We start from the raw sequence: 22,550 nt of genomic DNA, 5'->3' as shown, positions 1-22,550 counted from the left end.
TCAGAGGGAAAGTGACCAGGCTTGACCTGGGGTCTGCTAACACTGCCAGCTCCCCGTTGCCCCGAGACTTTATTACCATAAACAGGAAGGAACGGGACGTTAAGAAGGAAGTAGGGTTTTGGTTGGAAACATGGAAATGAACAGCACAGCCTTTGGACCATCATGTCTGCGCCGCCCTCTCAAGACCAATTATTTCAGTCCCCTTTCCCTGCCCTTCCCATTCCCTGCTCTCTCTCTCCCCATCGTGTCTGTGCTGGGGCTCACTCCCCCACTGGAGCTCTCTACTCTAACCCCACTCTCTCTCTTTCCCCATCGTGTCTGTGCTGGGGCTCGCTCCCCCACTGGAGCTCTCTACTCTAACCCCACTCCCTGCTCTCTCTCTCTCCCCATCGTGTCTGTGTTGGGGCTCGCTTCCCCCACTGGAGCTCTCTACTCTAACCCCATTCCCTGCTCTCTCTCTCTCTCTCCCCATCGTGTCTGTGCTGGTGTTCGCTTCCCCCACTGGAGCTCTCTACTCTCACCCCATTCCCTGCTCTCTCGCTCCTCATCGTGTCTGTGTCAGACTCAGTGACGTGGGGTGGGGGTGGAGGAGGTATGAAGCTGTGTGTGTAACTTCCTCTCCTCATTGATATAAACACGAGCCGGGGAGGAAGTGAGTGTCTGGAACTGGCAATCGCCCAGAGCTCTCACACAGGAACAGGCGTTGGCTCCAGCCCGTCACAAGCACTGACAAGCCTGAACGGCAGGCTTTAACCCCGGCGCTACCCACAGGCAGCACAATCACTGGGCTGTGTACGTACCGGGGGGAGTGCTCGCTGGTGTGTTTGTGCTTGTGAGGGGCTGTGTGGTGCGGAGCAGGGCTGTGAGCAGTCCCTGGCTGAGTGCTGGGGGTGGGTTTTGTGTGGGCGATGGCTGGAGCTGAGAGTTTAGTGTAAGATCTACAAAGCTCTGGTCGGTCGGTCGGTCGGTGCCTTGGACTCAGGATGAGTGACGGGTAAGCTGTTACCCTCTCTGCTGCTGCTCACCCCCCCCCAGGGGAGCTGCCACTTAGTGACCAGGTGGTTACACAGCTCACACTGTGCCGAGCCCTGTGTCTGTCAGCAGTAAACATGGACCCACAGGCTACTGTCTCTGTGTGTGTGTCTGTGTGTGTGTGTGTGTGTCTCGTTTGTCTTGTGTCTCTGTCTTGTGTCTCTGTGTGTGTGTGTCTCTGTCTCTGTGTCTCTGTCTTGTGTCTCTCTGTGTGTGTCTCTGTGTGTGTGTCTCTGTGCGTGTGTGTGTCTCTGTCTTGTGTCTCTGTCTGTGTGTGCGTGCGTGCGTGTGTCTGTGTGTTTGTTCAATATTTGCGTTAACTGAGTTATTGGGAAACTCTCAGTGGGGGGAGGGTGTGTGTGTGTTCGGGTGGGGAGGGGTCGTCTGTTCATTGTCTACTCGGGCAAAGGATGGCGTGGAAGATCGTCACGTGACATGCTTTAATCCTGGGAAAGAGTGCCTCCCCACACATGCACTCAAACACACGCACGCAAACACACATACACTCTTACACACAGACACGCAAACATATACGCTCACAGATTTCTGGTTCTTGATTAACTAAGTGCACACATTACACTTCAAAAGTTCTCCGGCTTCAAACTCCCCCCCTGAGGCTCGGCACAGCTGGGAAACGCCCAAAGTAGACATGTTCTCTAAAGAAGAACCAGCGACGGGTTAGAGGGTGGGAGCTGAGCGCCACACAGTCAGTGTTAGACACACAAACACCCGTGACCTCTCCCCCAAACCCCCCCCCACCTCCGTCCGGTCACCTCCCCCCACAGTGACCTCTCTCTCTGCCCCACGGTGACCTCTCTCCCCCCCTCCCCCCCCCCGACAGTGATCTCCGTTCCACACAACCTCCCCACCGTGACCTCTTTGATCTCTTCCAGTTTCAGCTCCTTCGTGGCCATTGGTGTGAGCTTCTTTGTGATCTTCGTGACAGCTGTGGTGTTGTGTCTGTGCTGCCCGTGCTGCATCCTCTACAAGATCGCACGGCGGAGCCGGCAACGTGAGTGACACCCCCCCCTCCCCCCCGGCCAACAAGACCCCCCTCTCGCCCCCCCCCCCCCCCGCGGCAGAGTCTGAGTTAGCACGAGTCCTCCACCGCCCCCACCTTATGGCGAGAGACTTGCATGGAGGCGAGAGCGAGAGAGACCGGGGGGGGGGGAGGCGAGGGAGAGATAGTAATAATAATGCTTGCATTTCACACAGCGCTGTATCACGTCATTGAGATGGGTCAAAGCGCTTCACAGAATACACTGTACAGTGGAGTGACTGTGTTTTCCGGGGGCAATAATCCTCACAAATAATAATTTGATCTCTCAATCCACGACTGTTGTACCCAATTGGTGTTGCCACGAAATACACAGTCACTACACTTTATAGTAAATCCTGTGAAGCGCTTTGAGACGTCTCAACAGCGTGATCAGGCGCCGGGTCAAACGCCAGGACCGTTAATATAATTATTGAAGGTGAGGCTGAGCAGAGCTCACAAGCTCAGCCATGTTGAGGTTTGTGTAGAATATGGAGGAAACACTGCAGACAGCGAGAGAACAGCTACTCTGTTGTGTGGGTGAGGTCAGGGGGGAGTGGCGGGAGGGTGTTTGGGGGCAGGTGGGTGTGGGGGGGCTTTGCATTGACACAAACCACATTGTGAGACGATGGGCGGGGGGGGCTGGTGCTCTTTGTCGGCTCAGTCTGACACTGAGAGAGGAGCCCAGACAGCCAACTGCTGTCAGTGTAGACAATCAAAAGCCATTTCACATCCGGCCGTCACCACAAAGCCACTTGCAGTGTTCCACACCCTGTCGCTGTCAAGTGTAGTGTGTTTCGTTGGCTGTCGCACCAGCAGTTTGCTCACAGCAATGTCCCCACAAACAGCCGTGAAGTGAAGAAGTGAACAGGGTGATTGCTGTCTGGGGTGGTGGGGGGGAGGGTTGTTGGCCAGGACACCAAGCAGTTCCCAACAGCCCTGCGGGATCTTTACCGTCCAGCCGGACACCCTGAACAGGGCACAGTCTCATCCGAAGGATGGCGTCTCCGGAAATGTGGCGCTCACCCCTCCCCCCAGCTCCCACCCCCAGCTCCGTGTTGGAGCGTGGGTCTGGCCTGTGCACTCTGCGTCTTGCCTTGGAGGGGCTTGAACCCGCTATCCTCCTAACCCAGAGACTGAGTGAGGCCAGTGACCAGGTCTGACACTGCCCTTTAGCTCCTGATGAGGGATAAAAATAGGCGATCCTTTCCTGCTGTAATTACACTGAGAACCTCCTGTTTCATACACAGCCAGAGGCACAGAGCAGAGGCGACGCTCTAGTCAGCGGCTCCTGGGCTCCCTCTAATCATCTGCACATGGAGACTTCAGCCTTGTCATTAATACCCTCAGCTCTCTGTGCTCTGTGCAGAGGGCACACCCATTACACGCTGGTTACTCGCCTTCAGAGCCCTCCACGGCCTTGCTCCTCCCTACCTCTGTGATCATATTGACCTGTCCGCTCCTTCTGCTCAGCAGGCGGCGGCCTGCTCCACCCCCAATCTCTGGAACTCCATCCCACAGTCCCTCCGCCTCGCCCCCTCCCTCGCCTCTTCAAGACGCGTCTCAAGACCCTCCTCTTCGACCGTGTCTTCGGTTACCATCCTAACCCACTCCCTGCCCTCCACCCTCCCAATCCCAACCTCCACTCGGGTCCAAATCCCTAACTGTCCAGTGGCTTGGGACGTCCTCCCGACATGAAAGGCGCCGTTTAAATATAATGTGTTGTTATTATTGTTAGACGCTGCTTAGTGTAAGTGAGGCAGGTTAACGTGAGGCTAGTTAGCGTGTGGTTAGCATGATGGAGATAGGTCAGCGAGGAGAGCTTGGGGTAGTTTGACCACTAACCAGTTATTCTCTGCTTCTCTTCCAGCCATTGTGACCAGTTCCACCACCACCACTGTAGTGCAGCCAATGGCTTATCCACAGCAACCGCCCCACGGGTACAGCGGGTACCAGGGCTATGCCCCCGCTCCCGCCCAGCCCCCGCCGGGCGCCATGCCTTACCCCACAGGGGCCCCTTACCCCCCTCCTTACCCCACCCCTTACTCTGCTCAGCCCCCCTCATACCAGGACACCGTGGCAAGTGAGTATCTCACACACAGAGGGTCATACACACACAGACGCACACAGGGTCACACACGCACACAGAGGGTCTCACACACACGCGTAGGTTCACACACACACACACGGAGGGTTACTGTCCTGTATCATATTGGTTAGAGGGCTCGCCTCGCTAGCGAGAGGACCCGGGTTCGATTCCTGGGCAGGGCGAAACCTTAGTCAAGGTTCCTTACTCCACACGCCTCTGTTTACCGAGCAATAAAGAGGAAACCATTTGTTAGTCGATTGGCAGATCGCTTTCCGGTGGTAATAATCCCTCCAAAAAATAATAATAATAACACGGTCACTCAATCCACGGCTGTTTGTGGGATACTGCTGTGTGCGATTGGCTGCCCCGTTTTGCCTACAAAATATCCAGTAAATTCCCTTTACAGTATATCCTGTGAAGCGGTTTGCGGTGTCTGTCGATGTTGTGCTGAGGCACTGGAACAAATGCAAAGATTATTACTCTTAGTCACACAGAGGCTGGAGCTGGGGGTAGGGTAGCGGCGCCCCCCGCTGGCCCGCCCTGGTATTGCAGCCTCACATTCCTCTCTCCCCTTGAGGTCCCTTTTAACGACACTTCCAGATTGAAGCAGCGCTCGAGCCTCTCACCAGCAATCACTGCACGGGTGGGGGGTGGGGAGGGGTGGGGGTCAGAACGCGGGTGGGTGAGCGGGCGGATGGGGGGAACACAAGGTTCGCAGCCGGGGGAAGAGGGGAATTACAGTTGTCTAAAGTAAAACACAAAATACTGCAGACGCTGGAAATACGAAAACAAAAACAGAAGTCGCTGGGAACGCTCAGCAGGTCAGGCAGCATCCATGGAGAGCCAACGTTTCGGGTCCACGACCCTTCACCGGAATTACCTTGCATTTGATCCAGTGCCCTAACCCTATCCCTAACCCTATCCCTAACCCTATCCCTATCCCTAACCCTAACTACCATTCTGACGAAGGGTTGTGGACCCAAAACGTTGTCTCTCCATGGATGCTGTCTGACCTGCTGAGCGTTCCCAGTGACTTCTGTTTACAGTCCTCTAAGCGCTCCAGGACGCCACCCGGGGTGCAAGGCGCTGTGTAAATGCAAGTTGTTGTTGTTGTCATCACAAACCTTCTTCCTGACATTTCTTTCCTCCTCACAGTCGGCTCCAATGCTCCGTACCCCGGGGCAAACCCTCCCTACAGTGCTCCTGTCTACAACCCAGCTGCCCCCGCTTCCTACAGCCCCTCTGCTCCAGCTCCATATAATCCATCTGCTCCGGCTGTCTACAACCCCGGGGTTCAACCAGCGTACAATCCTGCCTACGCACCACCATCGCAGTAGTTGCTGTCCAGCCTCCCGTGCTGTCCCGAGAGACGCCTGTAAACGGTCCAGCCTCTGACGATCCGGCAGGGAACTTTCAATTCCTTTTTACCGGATGGTTTTTACGGGATTTTTTTTATAGGATGTTTTCCTGTGTCTGTGGGTGATTGAGGGAGTTCCCTGCGGGGAGAGTGCTGCTGTGTTTGAGGAACTGCGAACAGGACGGGGCGAGGCTGTTCCTGATCCCCTTCCCGGTTACCGGGAGCTCCAGCACTTTTGTGGGGAGAGAAAATTTTGTACTTTTAATGTCTTGACTTTCACCGGGTGTTTCGGAGGTTTCCGATCGAGAGTTTTTCCCCTTCTGTGAAGGTTAATGCCTCACCGCCTCCCTCCTTCGCTCACTCACTCTCCTTCACTCCTGGTCAGTGGAAAATCTCTCTCTCTCTCTTTTTCTCTCACATTCACTCTCATACACACACTCTCTGATGTACACTCACATTGTCTCATCTCTCTGACTCACACATTCTCACCTTCACAAACACACTATCTCGCTCACACACTGTCTCACACTCTCACAGTGGCTGTCTCAGTCTCGCACACATTCTCTTTTTCACTATTCACTCTCACACTCCTATTCTGTCACACTCACTCTCATCTCTCTCACTCACACATTCGATTACAATCTGATACTCAAATCTCCGGCATTCTCTGCACACGACATCCTCTCTCACATACACTCTCACATAGTGCCTCTCGCTCACAGTCTTTTTTTCTCACACACTACAATATGCCTTGTTCACAGTATCCACAGTCAGATTGATTCACATTTAGACTGTGCCCCCCCCCCCGCCCCCCCCCCCGCCAGCCGTCCTGCCTGTGTTGCCATTTTATAAGGTGCTGGATATGTGTTCTTTCCTGTGGAACTATGCAGAGAGAGAGAGCAACATACAGACTGATGCTGTCTAACTCAGCCTCCCCCTCCCCAAGGGTTATGTATAGACCTGCACCTCCTATTCGCCCTTCCCTGTAGCTTGAAGCTTCGCTGCCGGGGGGGGTTTGGGGGTGGGACGGGGTGGGGAACTGAGTGTGATGTGCTCCAAGCTGTGGCTCTGTCTCTCATAGCGATTCCCGTCTCCAGTAAATAAATGCAGACCCTTTTGTCAAAGCTTCGTTCATTCTTTCAAACTCAGGAATGTTTGTCCGTTCCCTCCGCATCGCACTTACACCCCCATACCCCCCTCCCTCACCCCCATACCCCCTCCCTCACCCCCATACCCCCTCCCTCAACCCCATACCCCCCCTCACTCACCCCCATAGACCCCTCCTTCTCCCTCATATACCCCTCTCTCAAACCCATCCCCTCACCCCCATCCCTCACTCCCTCAGAATGTCTCACAGCACTTAACAGCCTGATACTGAGCCAGAGGGGAGGCAGAAGGTGATCATAAGCAAGGTCAAAGACCGCGCAAGGAGAGGGGAACCAGGATCAAATAGGATCGTAAGGTAAGTAACGCAATCTCACAGCAGATACCTGGCACAGCCAGGGACATCCTGCCCCTCCTGCGGAGAATGGTGGATTGTGACCAAGATGGACTACAGACCTGACTATGGTGTAGGTGGAGGATGGCCATTAGAAACTCAACAAAAGTTGTTAAAGAGTTTCTGAATCCTTTTATAAACTCCCTCCTGCTTCCCCGCGCACGGCCTTTTAATTACATTTTTACAAACAAAATATATAATATTTATTTACAGGCAGAAAATAGATTTACACAGATCTCAATACAGCAATCCTGTGACAGAAAGAAACAACATTAGCATCCTGTCACAGGACATGACAGGCAGACCAGCCCCCTGTGACGGGAGGCGGGGGGCAGAGGGGTGAAGGGGTGTTGCTTCCGGACAAACCATAATATGTGCACACATTTGCATGACCCATCCTGTGTGCTCTACATACGTGTAGACACCACACCTCGCTCCCCCTCGCCTCGCTCCCCCTGCCCTCCTGTGGCTGTCAGTGGCTATTCAGGTCGGGTCAACACAGTGATTCTAAAGGGAAATGGAAGAGGTATGAGAAACCATCGAATAATGGAAATTCTCTCTGTACAGAACTCCCCCCCCGGCCACCCACCCTCCCACCCCACCATCTCCCTCCACAGCCTCCCCCTGTCTCTCTGTCTTTCTGCACACACACCCTTAATGGTTTCTCATACTCGGCCACTTACCTTCCGAAGGTTTCTGCTGTCCCGACCTCAATAGCCACTGACAGCCACAAACTTTCCTGCTCAGGACAAACAAAACCTTAGGCAAGTTTTGTTACTCCACACGCACGCACTATCAGCAGTAACTAGGAACCCGCTTGTTAGTCGATTGTTGGGTGGCTTTTCCGGGCGTAATAATCTCTCAAAAAAAATTTGCTGACTCAATCCACGGCTGTTTGTGGGACGCTGCTGTGAGCAATTGGCTGTCATGTTTCGCCCACAAAATATAAAGTCAATTCACTTTACAGCAAAAAACAAATTATATTTGTAAAGTGCCTTTCATGTTGGGAGGACGCAAGTTGTTGGACAGTCAGTGTTTCAGACCCGAAGGAGGGTCTTGAGATGGGTTTTGGAGGAGGTAAGGGAGGGGGTGAGGTGGAGGTACTGCGGGATGGAGTGCCAAAGAGTGGGGGCAGAGTGCCCAAAGGCTCGCCCCCAATGGTGGGGCGAGCGAGACAGGGGACATGAAGCAGGCCGGAGCCCGCAAAGTGGAAGGAGCGGAAAGATTGGTAGGGGATTAGGAGATCACACAGGTGGGGTGGGGGCGGCGAGGCCATGGAGGGCTTTGAAGGTGAGGACCAGGATTTAGAACTGTATCTTCTGTGTGAAGGGAAGCCAGTGGAGTCAGGCGAGGATGGGGGTGATAGGGCCGCGGAGCCTGGTGCAGGAGAGGACACGGGCTGCAGAGTTCGGAATGACCTGGAGCCTATGGAGCAAGGAGTTGGGGAGGCCGACAAGCAGGGAGTTTGCGTAGTCAAGCCTGGATGTTATGAATGCGTGTGTGAGGGTCTCGGGGGTCTCCGGTGTGAGACAGTGGCAGAGCCGGGCGATGTTGCGGAGGTGAGGGAAGGCAGAGCGAGTCAAGGCAGATGTGGGGTAGAAAGGATAGTTGAGGGTCAAACAAGTCGCCAAGGTTCTGGACTGGCTCAGTGAGGTGGAGTGGGCATCCTTGGGTGGTGTTGCTTTACAGTATATTCTGTGAAGCGCTTTGAGACGTCTCGAAGATGTGATAAGGCATTGTATCAAATGCAAGGATTATTATTATAACTCTAACCCACTCTCGCCTCGCTCTCCTCAGTCTAACCCCTTCGAACTCACACAGTCTAGGCTGACACTACATTATTGGGATGAGATGTTAGACCGTTAAACACAGTTGCTGTACTTTACAGTAAAATCCTGTGAAGGGCTTTGAGACGACTCAACCATTAGCTGTGCATCATCGCCCCTGAATTCTAAGTGAGATAGCGCAGCTCTGGGTTTGTGGCAGCACAGACCATTACAGCACTAACAGATAAGATTTATTGGCTGTTATATTCAGCAGGAAGCATTGGAGGGCACTGTGCTGGGACTCTAAACATACAGCGTGTTCTCTGTGACTTTACATTGTTCTGTGGTGTGTATGTGTGTGTGTGTGTCTGAGCCAAGGACCTAACTGACTGTAAAGCCAATCTCTTTCTCTTCCTTCCTCCCTCTCCTCTCTCTCTCTTTCTGCACTTACTTGACTGTTTCTTGGGATTCACCCCCATCCCTCTCTCTCTCTCTCTCAGTCTCCAGAGCAGGGTTAGGCTGTGGACCAAGGCTGACTTGCTGACTGACGGGAAGGGCTGAGATCTGCACAAAACTTAACCAACTCTTGTCTGGAGTTTGCAGAGCTGTGAGTGAGGAGATGGCGAGGTGCCTGGTTCTCGGGGCTGTGCTCCTACCCACTGGTGAGTCCATGCTGGAAACTTATCTGCACTTTTGTCAGTCACAGGAGTTGCGTCTGCCTGGCACAGACTGAAAGGGTCAACACAGTGATGGATTTTTTTTGGGGGGAGCAGAGAGAAAAGGGAGGGGAAGGGAATGAGGGGTGTTTTTTGAGGGAGAGAGTGTGTGTGGTGGGGGAGTGGGGGTGGGGAGAGTGAAGATGGGTGAGTGTAGTGGTGAGGGGTGGATTTTGTTAGGAATAGTCACTGGTGGTGGCTGAACTCAAAGGGGCAATTTTATCCCACTTTTATCCAGAAACACCTCTGTTAACCGAGCAGGAACCCAGTTGTCAGTCGATTGTAGAATCACTTTCCGGGGGTAGTCATCCCTTAAATTTTTTTTAAAAAATGATGATAATGATAATTTGGTCACGGAATACACGACTGTTTGTGGGACGCTGCTGTGCGCAATTGGCTGCCACGTTTTGCTCACAAGATATACAGTCAATTCACTTTACAATATATTCTGTGAAGCGCTTTGAGCCGCCTCGAAGACGTGATGAGGCGCGGTATCAAATGCGAGGATTATTGCTACCATAAACACATTAAACACAGATTTCTAGAGGTTTTCGAGATCATGAGAGGATTTGATAGGTTGAACCGGGAAAAACTGTTTCCACTGACCTGTGGGAAGGTAACCCGAGGACACCGATTTAAGTTAATTGTTAATAGAAACAGAGGGGAGGTTAGGAAAAATGTTTTCACCAGCGAGCTGTTGGGATCTGGAATGCATTACCTGAAAGGGTGGTGGAAGCCGATTCAATAACAACTTTTAAGAGAGAAGTAGATGGCTTTTTGGGGAGGACAGGATTGTAGGGCTATGGAGAGAAAGCGGGCCGGTGGGATTGAGTTGGATTGCTCTTTTCGGAGTTGGGGGAGATACGATGGGCCGAATAGCCTCTTTCTGTGGTGTATGATTCGATGAAATGAATCCCATTCCCCCACGCTCTCCCCACAGCCCTGCAATCTGTCCTCCCCAAAAACCCATCTACTTCTCCCTTAGAGCGCTTTGGGGACGACCTCCCGACGTGAAAGGCGCTCCATAAATTTTGTTGTTGTTGTTTTGTTGTGTGAAAAGAATTCTCCTCACCTCCACTCTGTTACTTTTAACAACCATTTTGAATCGGTGTCCTCGGGTGACCGACCCACCCACTAGTGGAAATAGTTTGTAAGCAATAATCATACAATAACATTAATCCTTGCATTTGATATCACGGATATCACATCTTCAAGACGTCTCAAAGCACTTCACAGATTATACTGTAAAATCGCCATTACCTTTATTATTATTATTATTTTGGCCACAAAATATACAAAAAAATATATTTCCCCCACAAAATGTACAGTGAATTCACTTTACAGTTTATCGTGAGAATGTGCTGTATCGAATGCAAAGATTATTATTATTATTATGGAAGCGCAATTTACTGGTGGGGAATTTTGAAATGATCACTGGGGAACACCAAGGGCTGGTTGGGATTTGCCCCACACTTTATATGTTGGGGGGGAGAGCACTGTGTGAGGATGTGGGTGGGGAGAAATGGCTGTGAAAGTCTGACTCGGATCCGGGCTGGAAACGAGGAGGGGGCTGGTCGTGGGTCGGGGACGAGGAGATGGTGGTGGGTGAGGGTACTTTAATGGATTCAGTGTGGAGGAAGGCTTCTCACTGGTTGGTGAGTCAATGACTATAGTAATAATAACCCTTGCATTTGATATAGTGCTCTTCACGTCTTCTCGACGTCCAAAGCGCTTCACAGAATAGACTGTAAAGTGAATTGACTGTATATTTGTGGGCGAAACCAGCAGCCAATTGATTGAAAATGACCAATTTATTATTGTTTGGTTTTGGAGGGATTATTATTAGGCTCTGTGTGGAGTAAGGAAACTTGCCCAAGGTTTCGCCCTCTGCCTGGAATTGAACCCAGGTCTCTCACTTGCAAGGCAAGCGCTCTAACCACTGAGCCACAGGACTAGTTCAGACAGTGAGCAGAGAGGGGAGAGGAAGTGCAATATTTTCCACAGAGAGTTTAGGGTGCAGGGGGATGGGGGAGGACAGTCTGTGCCCACCCCCCCTCCACACTGCCTGATGACACACAGTCACTACACTACACGCTGTGATGTTTGGATGGGGAATGTGTGCTGACTTCAGTCCATCTCATTCATCTGTCTCTTTCCACATGGACAGTGTTGGCAGATATCTTCTGCAGCTTTAGCTGGTCTGGGGCTTACTGCGAGGAGAGGAGTCCCATGTGAGTACCTCGTCACTCTGTCTGTCTATCTGTCTGTCACTGCCTCCTTCCATCACTTGCTCCGTCATTTCCTCAATCACTCCCTCCGTCACTCGCTCACTCTGTCCCTCCCTCATTCCCTCTGTTACTCCCTTACTCCATCCCTCCATCCATCCCTCCCTCCCTTACTCTGTCCCTCCATCCATCCCTCGCTCACTCTGTCTTTCCCCCTCCTCTGCGTGACTCTGATCTCTCCCTCTATCTCTGTCTCTCTCTGTGTCCAGAATCACCGTCCTGATATGGGTGGGATTGGTGTTGCTGGTGGCCTTGGCCGTGGGTGCAGTCATTTCCTGTTGCTGTTGTTGCTGCAATGCAGTCTGCAAAGATCCCCCCCCTCCCACCAGTAAGTCACCCTTCAGTCTCAGGTGGGAGGGGGGGGGATTGGAGGCAGGGTGATGGGCGGGGCCAGTGTTTGGGGGTGGGCAGGGCAGTCTGGGGGGTGGAGCAGTGTTGCAGCAGGGTGAGTTTTGGGGGAGGGGTGGTGGGCGAGGGCAGTGTTGAGAGCAGGATAGTGGGTGTGGTTAGTGGCGGGCGTGGGACAATGTGGGGTGGGGCAGTGGGCGTGGTTGGTGTTGGGGGCAGGGGGCAGTGGGTGGGCGGGGAAGTGGCCGTAGTTGGTGTTGGGGCAGGGCAGTGGGCGTGGTTGGTGTTGGGGGCAGGGGGCAGTGGGTGGGCAGGGCAGTGGGCGTGGTTGGTGTTGGGGCAGGGCAGTGGGCGTGGTTGGTGTTGGGGCAGGGCAGTGGGCGTGGTTGGTGTTGGGGGCAGGGGGCAGTGGGTGGGCAGGGCAGTGGGCATGGTTGGTGTTGGGGCAGGGCAGTGGGCGTGGTTGGTGTTGGGGCAGGGCAGCGGGCGTGGTTGGTGTTGGGGGGAGGGGGCAGTGGGTGGGCAGGGCAGTGGGCATGGTTGGTGTTGGGGCAGGGCAGTGGTTGGTGCTGATCTTCTTTCCTGTCTCTTAGCTGTTGTGACCACTATGGTGCCATACCAAGGACAGGTGCCGATCGGGGGCATGGCTAACCACATCTACCAGCCTGTGCCCACATACTTGCCCCCTGCACAGTTCAGCCCTGGCCAATATCCCCACCCCGGGCCCTACACCCAGGCCTACGCCAGCCAGGCTAACCCACAGCCACCACCGTACCAGGATCAGGACAACCTCACACGTGAGTAGCCGGTCTCCCATCCCCGGACCGGGCCCCATTACACGGGAATGTAAACGTGTGATTGATTGTCGCGCTGCATGAGAGCCGTCGCGTGTGGTGTCAACGTGCGCAGTGGGTGTTGGTGTGGTTCAGGGGCTAACGCTAACCCCCGGCTGTGCTTCTCTATCTCGTTGCAACAGAACCCGGGAAGCCTGTGGCTAATCCCCAGCTCTATCCCGGGAAGAGCCCGGACACCGCCTACATGTGAGTCCTCCGTCAGCCCGGCCCGGCTCGCCCCCCCGCTCTGACCACACAGCAACAATCCGATGAGGGTTTAGGAGCCGCTGATTCTCTCCGGGATTTTCCGGGCTGGAGGAGGAGGCCACGTCCAGACAGCCACGGGAACGGGAATGTGATCATGAAAGGGAAACCTCCAGATGGGGGGAGTAATTACCTGATAGCATGTGTTTGGCTTGCGATTGAGACGCTGCATGTACTTGGCGTGTGGACGAGACGCTTTTCTGCCCGCGGTCACCGATGGTCTCAGTCGTGTGATAAATGTTAATCTTTCAGCCCATTTGTCGTGTCCGGTTTCTGACACGGAAGCCACGCGCTGAGATCCGGCCTGCAATAACAGCGCACTTCCACCAGCGTTGCGTTAGCCTGGACTGCGAGCCGGAATGCACTCAGTCTCCTCACTTGCTGTCGTTTGGATTTAATTCATTATGTTCTCCTGAGCAAATTAGCGTCAGAACATCACTGGCAACCTACTCCCTAATTATAGCCTGAACAACTCCAGCATTTTGTAAACCTCTCTGAAGTTACACACACAGCTTCATACCTCCTCCACCCCCACCCCCACGTCCCTGAGTCTGACACAGACACGATGGGGAGAGAGAGAGCAGGGAATGGGGTTAGAGTGGAGCGCTTCAGAGAGCTCCAGTGGGGGAGCGATCCCCAGCACAGACACGATGGGGAGATAGAGCGGGATACTGTGAGGGTACCCAGACTGTCAGCAGCAGCTCAGACACTTTCACTAGAAGCCAGACTGTAGAGGAACCTGCTCAAGATTATGACATTCTGTGGCTTTACTAAGTTCTGCAGGAAGTGGCAATATAACTGGCCGCAACCTACATTATCAACTCATACACACAAACACATACACACTGAAACACCTAGTTGACGTTTTTAAACGGATTTGATTAGGTAGCTTCAGAGAAACTATTTCCTCGGGTGCCGGGGGTATCCAGAACAAGGGGGCATCATCTTAAAACTAGAGATAGGCCATTTGGGAATAAAATCAGGAGGTAGTTTTTCACCCAAAGAGTAGAGGGAATTTGGAACTTTCTCCCCCAAAAGGCTAAGGATGCCGGATCCATTTACGTCTTCAAGACTAAAGTGGCCAGATGTTTGTTAGGTCAGGGTATCAAGGGATATGGGGAAAAGGGCGGATAGTTGAAGTTGAGGTACAGATCAGCCATGATCTATCAGAATGGCAGAACAGGCTCGAGGGACTGAATGGCCTCCTTATACGCACTGACACTCACAGATACAGGCAGCTACACACACTGGCTCAGTTAGACACATACACACTTACTCACTCTAGATTAACACCTCACAGACACACCCAGTTACATACACTTTTGTATTTTGTAGGCAACGTCGGCAGCCAATTTGCATACAGCAATATCCTGCAAACAGCCAATGAAGTGACTGAGTAATTGTATCGGGTGATTGTTGGGCAGAACGCTGGGAGAGAGAGAGAGAAATTCCCTTCTCTTCCCCAATAACCCACAGGATCTTTAACGTCCACCTGTACAGCGCACAGATTGGGCCTGGGTTTCACATCGCATCCAAAGAGCAGTATCTCTGACAAAGCAGCTCTCTCTCTCTGCCTCTCCTCCCCCGGCACAGATTGTGGGGAGAGAGAGCACTGCATTGTCAGAGATGCTGCTCTTTGAATGCGATGTGAAACCCAGACCTGGTTCGTGAGCACAAAGTCCCCATGTGGGGCTTACACCCGCAATCTGACTAAGAGGATAGAGTGCTCACTCGCACACATCCATCTGTGCCTCATCTCCCTCCTCGCCCTGCGTTCCCCTCCCTCCTTGCCAACCTCCACCCCGCCCGCATCCTCCCCTTTCCCACTCGGACTCCCACTCCCGTCTCTGTAAAGTGCTCTGTGACATCGCCCACCCCCCCACACATGTGTCTGAACAAGTGTTGTTGGAAGGCTTACAGTCTGTGAATGAGCAGCAATAATCATTAATTTGGAACAGAATGTAATGTTACTAATATCAACACTGCTTGAGTTCTGTTCTGCCCTCAATATCCCCCTGGCGGTGAGGCCCCCCCAAGCCCAGGGCCATTAGCTGTGCAGCATCTAGTTTCCTGTCAGAAAACAAAACCAAAGGAACTGAGGCCAGTGACATCAAATCAGAGAAACGAAACTGTTGTTTTGCAACAGAACATCTGCTGGTGGTTTTGGGTGGAGGAGAGAGAGAGAGACAGACAGACAAATCACTGGAAATCCCCAACTGAAAACCGTGAGATCCTCTCACCTTCCTTAGCTCTCTGGCTAACAAAAACACACAGTCACTGTACAGAGTACCCTGTGAAGCGCCTTGAGACGTCTCGGAAGGTGTGATAAGGATATAACCTAATGATTATAACCAGTCCCTGTGAGAAACAACCTCAATAGAATCAGCATTTACTGCCGCCCCATCTCATAGTCGTCCCTCCTGCCTGGCAGGAGCCTCTGGCACACAGCTTAAAGCTTCCCATTGTTTCGCAATTTATTGGTCGAAAAACAAACAGGTACAAACATGACCAACTCCCTCAGGGCTGTTACTCTCCACCCCCCACTTCCCTGCTCCATCGTCAACCCGTCCTGACTTGCACACAAGCCTCACGCTCAGCCTCATAACCACATGGAATGGGACCTGCCCCCATTGTAGATACAGCACCACATATCTCTGCCTCTCCGTCTCCATATACATCTCTCTATTGCTGTCATTATCTGGTGCAGGCAGAACCCCTTCCTCCTCTCACACGCAACAAACACACACACACACACATAAGCTGGAGTTCAGTGAACATGCTGGGTTGGTATATGGAGCAGTGCCTGTGGTGAGGACAACCCTATACAGCTCCCTGGGGACAAGCGATCTGTGGTCTACAGCGAGCAGGACATCTGGAGGACACCTCAAAGTACTTCCTCAGCATTTACTGTGAGGTGTTGTGACTGTGCCTGTGTGTCAGACAACAGCAAAATTACATTTATAGAGCGCCTTTCACGTCGGGAGGACGTCCCAAAGCCCTGAACAGTCAGCTGCGGGGCCTGAGCATGGGGGAGGGGTGGTGTAATAATAATAATAATAATAATCCTTGCATTTGATATAGCGCTTTTCACGTCGGGAGGAGGTCCCAAAGCGCTTCACAGAACACACTGTAAAGTGAATTGACTGTATATTTGTGGGCGAACGCGGCAGCCAATTGCGCACAGCAATGTCCCACAAACAGTCGTAGATTGAAAATGACCAATTTATTATTGTTTTTGGTTTTGGAGGGACTATTATTAGGCTCTGTGTGGAGTAAGGAAACTTGCCCAAGGTTTCGCCCTCTGCCTGGAATTGAACTCAGGTCTCTCACTTGCAAAGCGAGTGCTCTAACCACTGAGCTACAGGGCTCCTACAGGTGTAGGGGTGAGGAAAGGCAGAGAGATGGGAGGGAGACCAAAGGCACGGTCGAAGAGGAGGGTCTTGAGACCAGCCTTGAAGGAGGCGAGGGAGGAAGTGAGGCGAAGAGACCCTGGGATGGAGTTCCAGAGTGTGGGGGCAGAGAGGCTGAAAGCCACCGATGGTAGGGCGGGTCGGCCGGGAGACATGGAGCAGCCCGGAGCCCGATGAACGGAGGGAGCGGGCAGGTTGGTAGGGAGTCAGCAGGTCAGAGAGGTAGGAGGGGGCAAGGCCATGGATGGCCTTAAAGGAGAGGACGAGGATCTTGAACTCGATCCGCTGGGGGATGGGGAGCCAGTGGAGCCGGGCGAGGGTGGGAGTGATGGGGTCACAGAGCCTGGTGCGTGAGAGTACACCAGCTGCAGAGTTTGGATGATCTGCAGCTTGAGAAGGGAAGAGTTGGGAAGGCCGATGAGGACAGCCTGACTCTGGGGGTAGCAGTCCGGCCTCAGGCTGTGAGGTTTAAGTCCTGTGTTGGATACAGTACAGTTCGGGGGGGGGGCGGTGCTGTACTATCACACCCTTCAGCTGAGATGTTAAGTGAAGCTTCCTGTCTGTGCCTGTTCAGGCAGCATTAAAGCTCCCGCGGCTGTTGGAAAAGGAGAAGGGAGCTTCTCTCGCGAGGTCCTGGCCAACAATCCTCCAAATAAAGATCACTAATTCATAACGTGGCTGTTTGTGGGATGTTGCTGTGCACAAATTACCTGTTGCATTCATCTACAGTCACTACTGTAGTGGATACCTGTTCCCACCAGCCTTGGGGTCAGCCTTTGCTTGTGGATCTGGCTCACAAAGAGGTGCAGGTTGGCAACAGCCAAGGCTTCAGGGGAGCCCATTGTGTATTGGGATAAATGCTGGAGTCTAACCAGCTAAAACCACATAGCTTGCCATTGAGAGCACTGTCTGTGTAGATTGTTTGCCTATTAATGATGGGGCGGAGCTACTAGTGATGGGGAGGAGCTACTGGTGATGGGGTGGAGCTACTGGTGATGGGGAGGAGCTGCTAGTGATGGGGAGGAGCTACTGGTGATGGGGAAGGAGCTACTGGTGATGGGGAGGAGCTACTGGTGATGGGGAGGAGCTACTGGTGATGGGGAGGAGCTGCTAGTGATGGGGAGGAGCTACTGGTGATGGGGAGGAGCTACTGGTGATGGGGTGGAGCTACTGGTGATGGGGTGGAGCTACTGGTGATGGGGAAGGAGCTACTGGTGATGGGGAAGGAGCTACTGGTGATGGGGGAGCTACTGGTGATGGGGAAGGAGCTACTGGTGATGGGGAGGAGCTACTGGTGATGGGGAGGAGCTACTGGTGATGGGGAGGAGCTACTGGTGATGGAGAAGGAGCTACTGGTGATGGGGTGGAGCTACTGGTGATGGGGAAGGAGCAACTGGTGATGGGTGGAGCTACTGGTGATTGGGAAGGAGCTACTGGTGATGGGGAGGAGCTACTGGTGATGGGGTGGAGCTACTGGTGATGGGGAAGGAGCTACTGGTGATGGGGAGGAGCTACTGGTGATGGGGAAGGAGCTACTGGTGATGGGGAGGAGCTACTGGTGATGGGGAGGAGCTACTGGTGATGGGGAGGAGCTACTGGTGATGGAGAAGGAGCTACTGGTGATGGGGTGGAGCTACTGGTGATGGGGAAGGAGCTACTGGTGATGGGGTGGAGCTACTGGTGATTGGGAAGGAGCTACTGGTGATGGGGAGGAGCTACTGGTGATGGGGAGGAGCTACTGGTGATGGGAAAGGAGCTACTGGTGATGGGGAGGAGCTACTGGTGATGGGAGAGTTTTGAAGACTTGCACTTTTACCTTATACTGTGTGCTGAAGTATGTGCATGATATAAAACCGAAGTTATTTGACATGAAATAAGTACTACTGGAGTTTTGTGTTAATGAGGGGTCAGGGTAAGCAGTAGCACTGTTAGTATGAGCCAGTTCTCTGGACTGACCAATCCATAACTGTAGATAAAGTCCTGTTGCTGGATCCCCAAAAGGTGAGAACCGTCACTCTACATTTACGGTAAACCCTGTGACATTCTCCCGCTGTGAAATGCGCTGTCTCAGATATAAGGACTACTATTATTATATTATTTATCAGGTGTAATTATTATTATGTTGTGGATGTATACAGGATCCACCTTCACACAGCAATGTCCCAATAGCAGCCGGGAAGTAAATAAATAATAATAATTCTTGCATTTGATACAGCGCCTTTTCATGTCTTCGATAAATCTCAAAGTGCTTCAGAATGTACTTTAAAGTGAATTGACTGTTTATTTTGTAGCCAAAATGCAGCAGCCAATTGCACAGTAAATAAATCACCAACGTTATTTGGGGGATTGTTGGCCAGGACACCAGGAGAGAAACTCCCTCCTCTTTCTGAATAGCACGACAGGAACTTTTAATGTCTGCCTGAGCAGCCATCACCAGGAGCTCAGTTTAACACATGATCTGAAGAACAGCATCTCGGTTCCCCAACGACTCTGCATCAGCCGAGACTCGGCGTAAAGCTCCGATGTGGGGCTCGAACCCCAAGTCCAAAGGGTCACCAACCGAGACCAGCAACATGAGCCGCGGAGACATGGCAAGTGCAAGGATAATTTTTTTTTATTTAACAAACTTATCATAACATGATATGGACATTACCCCCCCCCCCCCCCCACACCCTGCTCCCCGCCCCAGGATAGTGAGTGTCACAGCTCACGGGTTCAGCCCTTCACACTCTTCTGTGCAGCGACCGCCTTCTTCCCTCGTTTGTTGTGTTTCTTAGAGAATCGCATGTTCCTCAGGAATTTGGGGTCCACCTGAGAGAGAGCAAAAGCGAAAGTTAGCAAGATCCACTGCAAACAAATCTGACCACATACAGATTGGACCTCATGCATTTTGAGCAGAGATAATGGGGTGAGAGAGAGTGAGAGCAGGGTTAGAGTAAAGAGCTCCAGTGGGGGGGGGCGAGCACCGGCACAGGCACGAAGGGGAGAGAGAGAGAGAGCAGGGAATGGGAGTGAGAGTTCACAAAGTCACTATCAGAGGCAGGCAGGTAAGGGGAAACGGAAAATAAATGAAATTATCTATAAACAAACTGGAAAATAATTTACAACTATTTAACCATAGTGACAACTCCTTGAAGGGTGGGGCGGGGGCTGGTGGTGCTAAACTGGCCCCAAGGTGACATGTTTGGCAATGGAATGTCAGAATCGAGCCTGTCCTCTGTGACGGTCTCTCGTCCAGTTCCTGAGTCAGGAGCGTCTGCAGTATTCCAGGGCATTGCTGATGACAGCCGAAAGTGGAAGCGTGTCACCAACAGAGCCCAGCAACATGAGCTGTAGAAACATGGCAAGTGCAAGGAAACTTTTTTACAGGTAACTGGGAGCAAGGAGTCATCCCACTCAGCTCCAGTTAACCCTGCAAGCCACAGCTCTAACAACCAGTGTGGTCCTAACTGGCATTCCATTCTACCAATTTATCTCTGGAGTTTCCACGTGTAGGTGGGATGCATGGAATTCTCAGTTTACGTTCAATAATCAAACTGAGGACGGGTTTCCGCAACTGTCAAGACATTCGGCTGAACAAAAAACAGTTTAAGCAAATCCAAAGGTAACAGATGTAGAGTGGCCGCCAGAGAAGCTGCAATCTTCTCGCCTCATTAAACAGACTTCACAAAGGAGCAGCGAGAGACGGCATGTGGAAACATTACAAGGTTCAATGGGAGACAGACACCCCCATAAACACGGGGAAACATTTGCGATAATCTGCCTGCAGCATCAATGACCAGGCCACAGACAGAGCCACAATCACTTTCGAATGCAGGCTCCAGCAAGCATTTACCCACAGAAACAAGTTCAGCATCGGCCTTCAGCTCGGACTCAGAACCTGAACTCGCCACTCATCCCATTCCCTGCTCTCTCTCTCTCTCTCTCCCCATCGTGTCTATGCTGGGACTCGCTCCCCCACTGGAGCTCTCTACTCTAACCCCATTCCCTGCCCTTTTCCTGTCGTGTCCGTGCCCTGTTACCTAAGCCCTTTGGAAGTATTCCAATGCGAAAGCATATATAAATGTAAACTGTACTGTGATGGCTCGAGCTCTCTTCCACCTCTGCAGCGACTCTGTACTCACCCCAGTCAGAGGCTCGTATCTCTCTGTCTTGGGTTTCTTGATCCCATTTCTGTGCCACTTACGAGCTGGGGTGTAAACGACACAGGTTAGAAGCGTGCAAATAACTAAATTCACATAAACAGCAGCGAGCGACGGCATGTGGAAACATTACAAGGCTCAATGGGAGACAGACACCCCCATAAACACGGGGAAACATTTACAATACTCTGCCTGCAGCATCAATGACCAGGCCACAGGTAATGCCACAATCACTTTCGAATGCAGGCTCCAGTCAAGCTTTGAAGGTGGCAGGAGAAATTGACAAAGCGGTTAAAAAAGCACATGGGATCCGTGGGTTTTATAAATAGAGGCACAGATTATAAGAGCGAGGAAGTTATGTTCTGTAACTCAGTGGTTAGAGCCCTCGCCTTGCGAGTGAAAGACCTGGGTTTGACCCCCGGCAGGGCCACAGCATGGGCAAGTTTCCTTACTCCACGCGCCTGATAATAAGCCGCCAAGAAAAAACAAAGATAATAAATTGGTCACTTCAACCCACGGCTGTTTGTGGGGACGCTGCTGTGTGCAATTGGCCGCCGTGTTTGGCCCACAAAACACACAGTCAACACACTTTACAGTCTGCCCTGCGAAGCGCTTTGAGACGTCTCGAAGACGTGATCGGGCGCCGTATCGAATGCAAAGATCACTCTTATAATATTACACAAAGCGCTGGTTTAGGAGGAGGAGTAACTGTGCCCGAGTCGGGAGAAGGGTACCGGGGGCCTTGGAGAAGGTGCGGAGAAGATGGACCAGAAACGGGACCGTGAGAGATGAGAGGCTACGATGACGTGGAGACTGAAGAGGATGAGATCGTTCACCCGAAGAGAGCGGGAGAAGGGCTGAGGGGAGATTTGATAGGAGGCGCTCGAGCAGCTCCCGACGGTACCGGGAGGGGAGGGGAGAGGAGCGGAGCGAGGCCGCACGTCCCCCCCCCACACCCCTCAGGGCAGCCCCAGCACCGGGACCACCGGCCCGGCCCCGCCCGGGGGGGAAATGCACAGTCACTACACTTTCCGGGGTGTCCCCGCGAAAGCGCTTTGGAGACGTCTGGAGGGCGCGAGCGCACAGGGCACAGGGCACAGGCCCGAGCCCGGGGCCCGGGGCCCGGAGAGCTGCCGCCGGGGCTGAGAGGGAGACTCACACTGGTTGTGGGTGGTGTGGTTCTTGGACTTGGCCATTGCCTGGAACACAGCAACAACAACAACAACATGGCGGTCAGCGGGAGAACACCGTCACGGCCGCTCCCCCCCCCCCCGCGCCCCACCCCACTCCCCCCCCGGACCCCCGCCCCGCTCCCCAAAGCCTCCACCGCCGCCCGGTGGCCGCCCGGCGCCGCGGATGGCGCCCGATTGTACCGCCCGCGCCGTCCCCGCCACCCGCCGCCATCTCACCTCAGTCGCCGCCGGAAGAGAAAGGACCGAGCGCGGCGGTGCCGTCCCACTGTCTCTTCCCCCCTCGGCCGCCGCAGGTGGAAAACACAGGCGCGGAAGAAAGGTTCCGGGTGTCTAAACCTCCCCCCCTCCCCTGTGGGTTACAGAGCAGAGGGTTTATTTTGGACAGTGATTATTATTTCCAGGGTTTTGTTGCTGTTGCTGTTGTTGTTGTTGTTGGCCGCGGGGAGTGGGGGGAATGCCCCGGAAACCTCTCAGACGATGTTTCTAAATGATTTCCAAATTTTGCAGCACAGAAAGAGGCCATTCAGCCCATTGTGCGCTCTGTCATGGGCTGCCCACAGAGCCCCCACTGCACTGGCTTT

At 52.9% G+C, this 22,550-nt stretch overlaps 3 protein-coding genes and 2 non-coding genes across 6 annotated transcripts; 2 read left to right on the top strand and 3 right to left on the bottom strand.

Moving 5' to 3' along the window:
- The first annotated feature begins 579 nt into the window (after positions 1 to 579).
- Positions 580 to 5,709, top strand: LOC103188788 (protein shisa-5). The gene is made up of 4 exons (XM_007908896.2): positions 580 to 994; positions 1,926 to 2,044; positions 3,939 to 4,151; positions 5,313 to 5,709. The coding sequence occupies exons 1-4, from the start codon at positions 984 to 986 to the stop codon at positions 5,492 to 5,494; spliced, it is 525 nt and encodes a 174-aa protein (XP_007907087.1). The 5' UTR covers positions 580 to 983; the 3' UTR covers positions 5,495 to 5,709.
- A 3,327-nt stretch (positions 5,710 to 9,036) lies between these two features.
- Positions 9,037 to 13,475, top strand: LOC103188787 (protein shisa-5-like). Of its 2 annotated transcripts, XM_007908895.2 has the most exons (6): positions 9,039 to 9,124; positions 9,279 to 9,440; positions 11,662 to 11,725; positions 11,989 to 12,107; positions 12,721 to 12,924; positions 13,104 to 13,475. In XM_007908895.2, exons 2-6 carry the CDS (start codon positions 9,398 to 9,400, stop codon positions 13,169 to 13,171), a joined length of 498 nt encoding a protein of 165 aa, XP_007907086.1. In that variant the 5' UTR covers positions 9,039 to 9,124; positions 9,279 to 9,397; the 3' UTR covers positions 13,172 to 13,475. The 2 variants fall into 2 exon arrangements, with proteins under 2 accessions (XP_007907085.1, XP_007907086.1); XM_007908894.2 differs by having other exon boundaries at positions 9,037 to 9,440.
- A 5,755-nt stretch (positions 13,476 to 19,230) lies between these two features.
- On the bottom strand, positions 19,231 to 22,229 carry rpl29 (ribosomal protein L29). The gene is made up of 4 exons (XM_042339609.1): positions 22,186 to 22,229; positions 21,936 to 21,975; positions 20,759 to 20,823; positions 19,231 to 19,445 (listed from the first exon to the last, which is right to left on the bottom strand). The coding sequence occupies exons 2-4, from the start codon at positions 21,970 to 21,972 to the stop codon at positions 19,350 to 19,352; spliced, it is 198 nt and encodes a 65-aa protein (XP_042195543.1). The 5' UTR covers positions 21,973 to 21,975; positions 22,186 to 22,229; the 3' UTR covers positions 19,231 to 19,349.
- LOC121849991 lies at positions 20,325 to 20,453 on the bottom strand. The gene has a single exon (XR_006085446.1). It is a non-coding gene; the product is annotated as a small nucleolar RNA SNORA71 (small nucleolar RNA).
- LOC121849990 lies at positions 20,896 to 21,024 on the bottom strand. The gene has a single exon (XR_006085445.1). It is a non-coding gene; the product is annotated as a small nucleolar RNA SNORA71 (small nucleolar RNA).
- Positions 22,230 to 22,550: the final 321 nt, after the last annotated feature.

The sequence above is a fragment of the Callorhinchus milii genome, unplaced genomic scaffold (genome assembly GCF_018977255.1).
Source record: "Callorhinchus milii isolate IMCB2004 unplaced genomic scaffold, IMCB_Cmil_1.0 Scaffold12, whole genome shotgun sequence".
Classification (NCBI taxonomy): Eukaryota; Metazoa; Chordata; class Chondrichthyes; order Chimaeriformes; family Callorhinchidae; genus Callorhinchus; species Callorhinchus milii.
The sequence above is the reverse complement of the archived record's forward strand: the minus strand, read 5'-3'. Positions and strand labels throughout refer to the sequence as shown.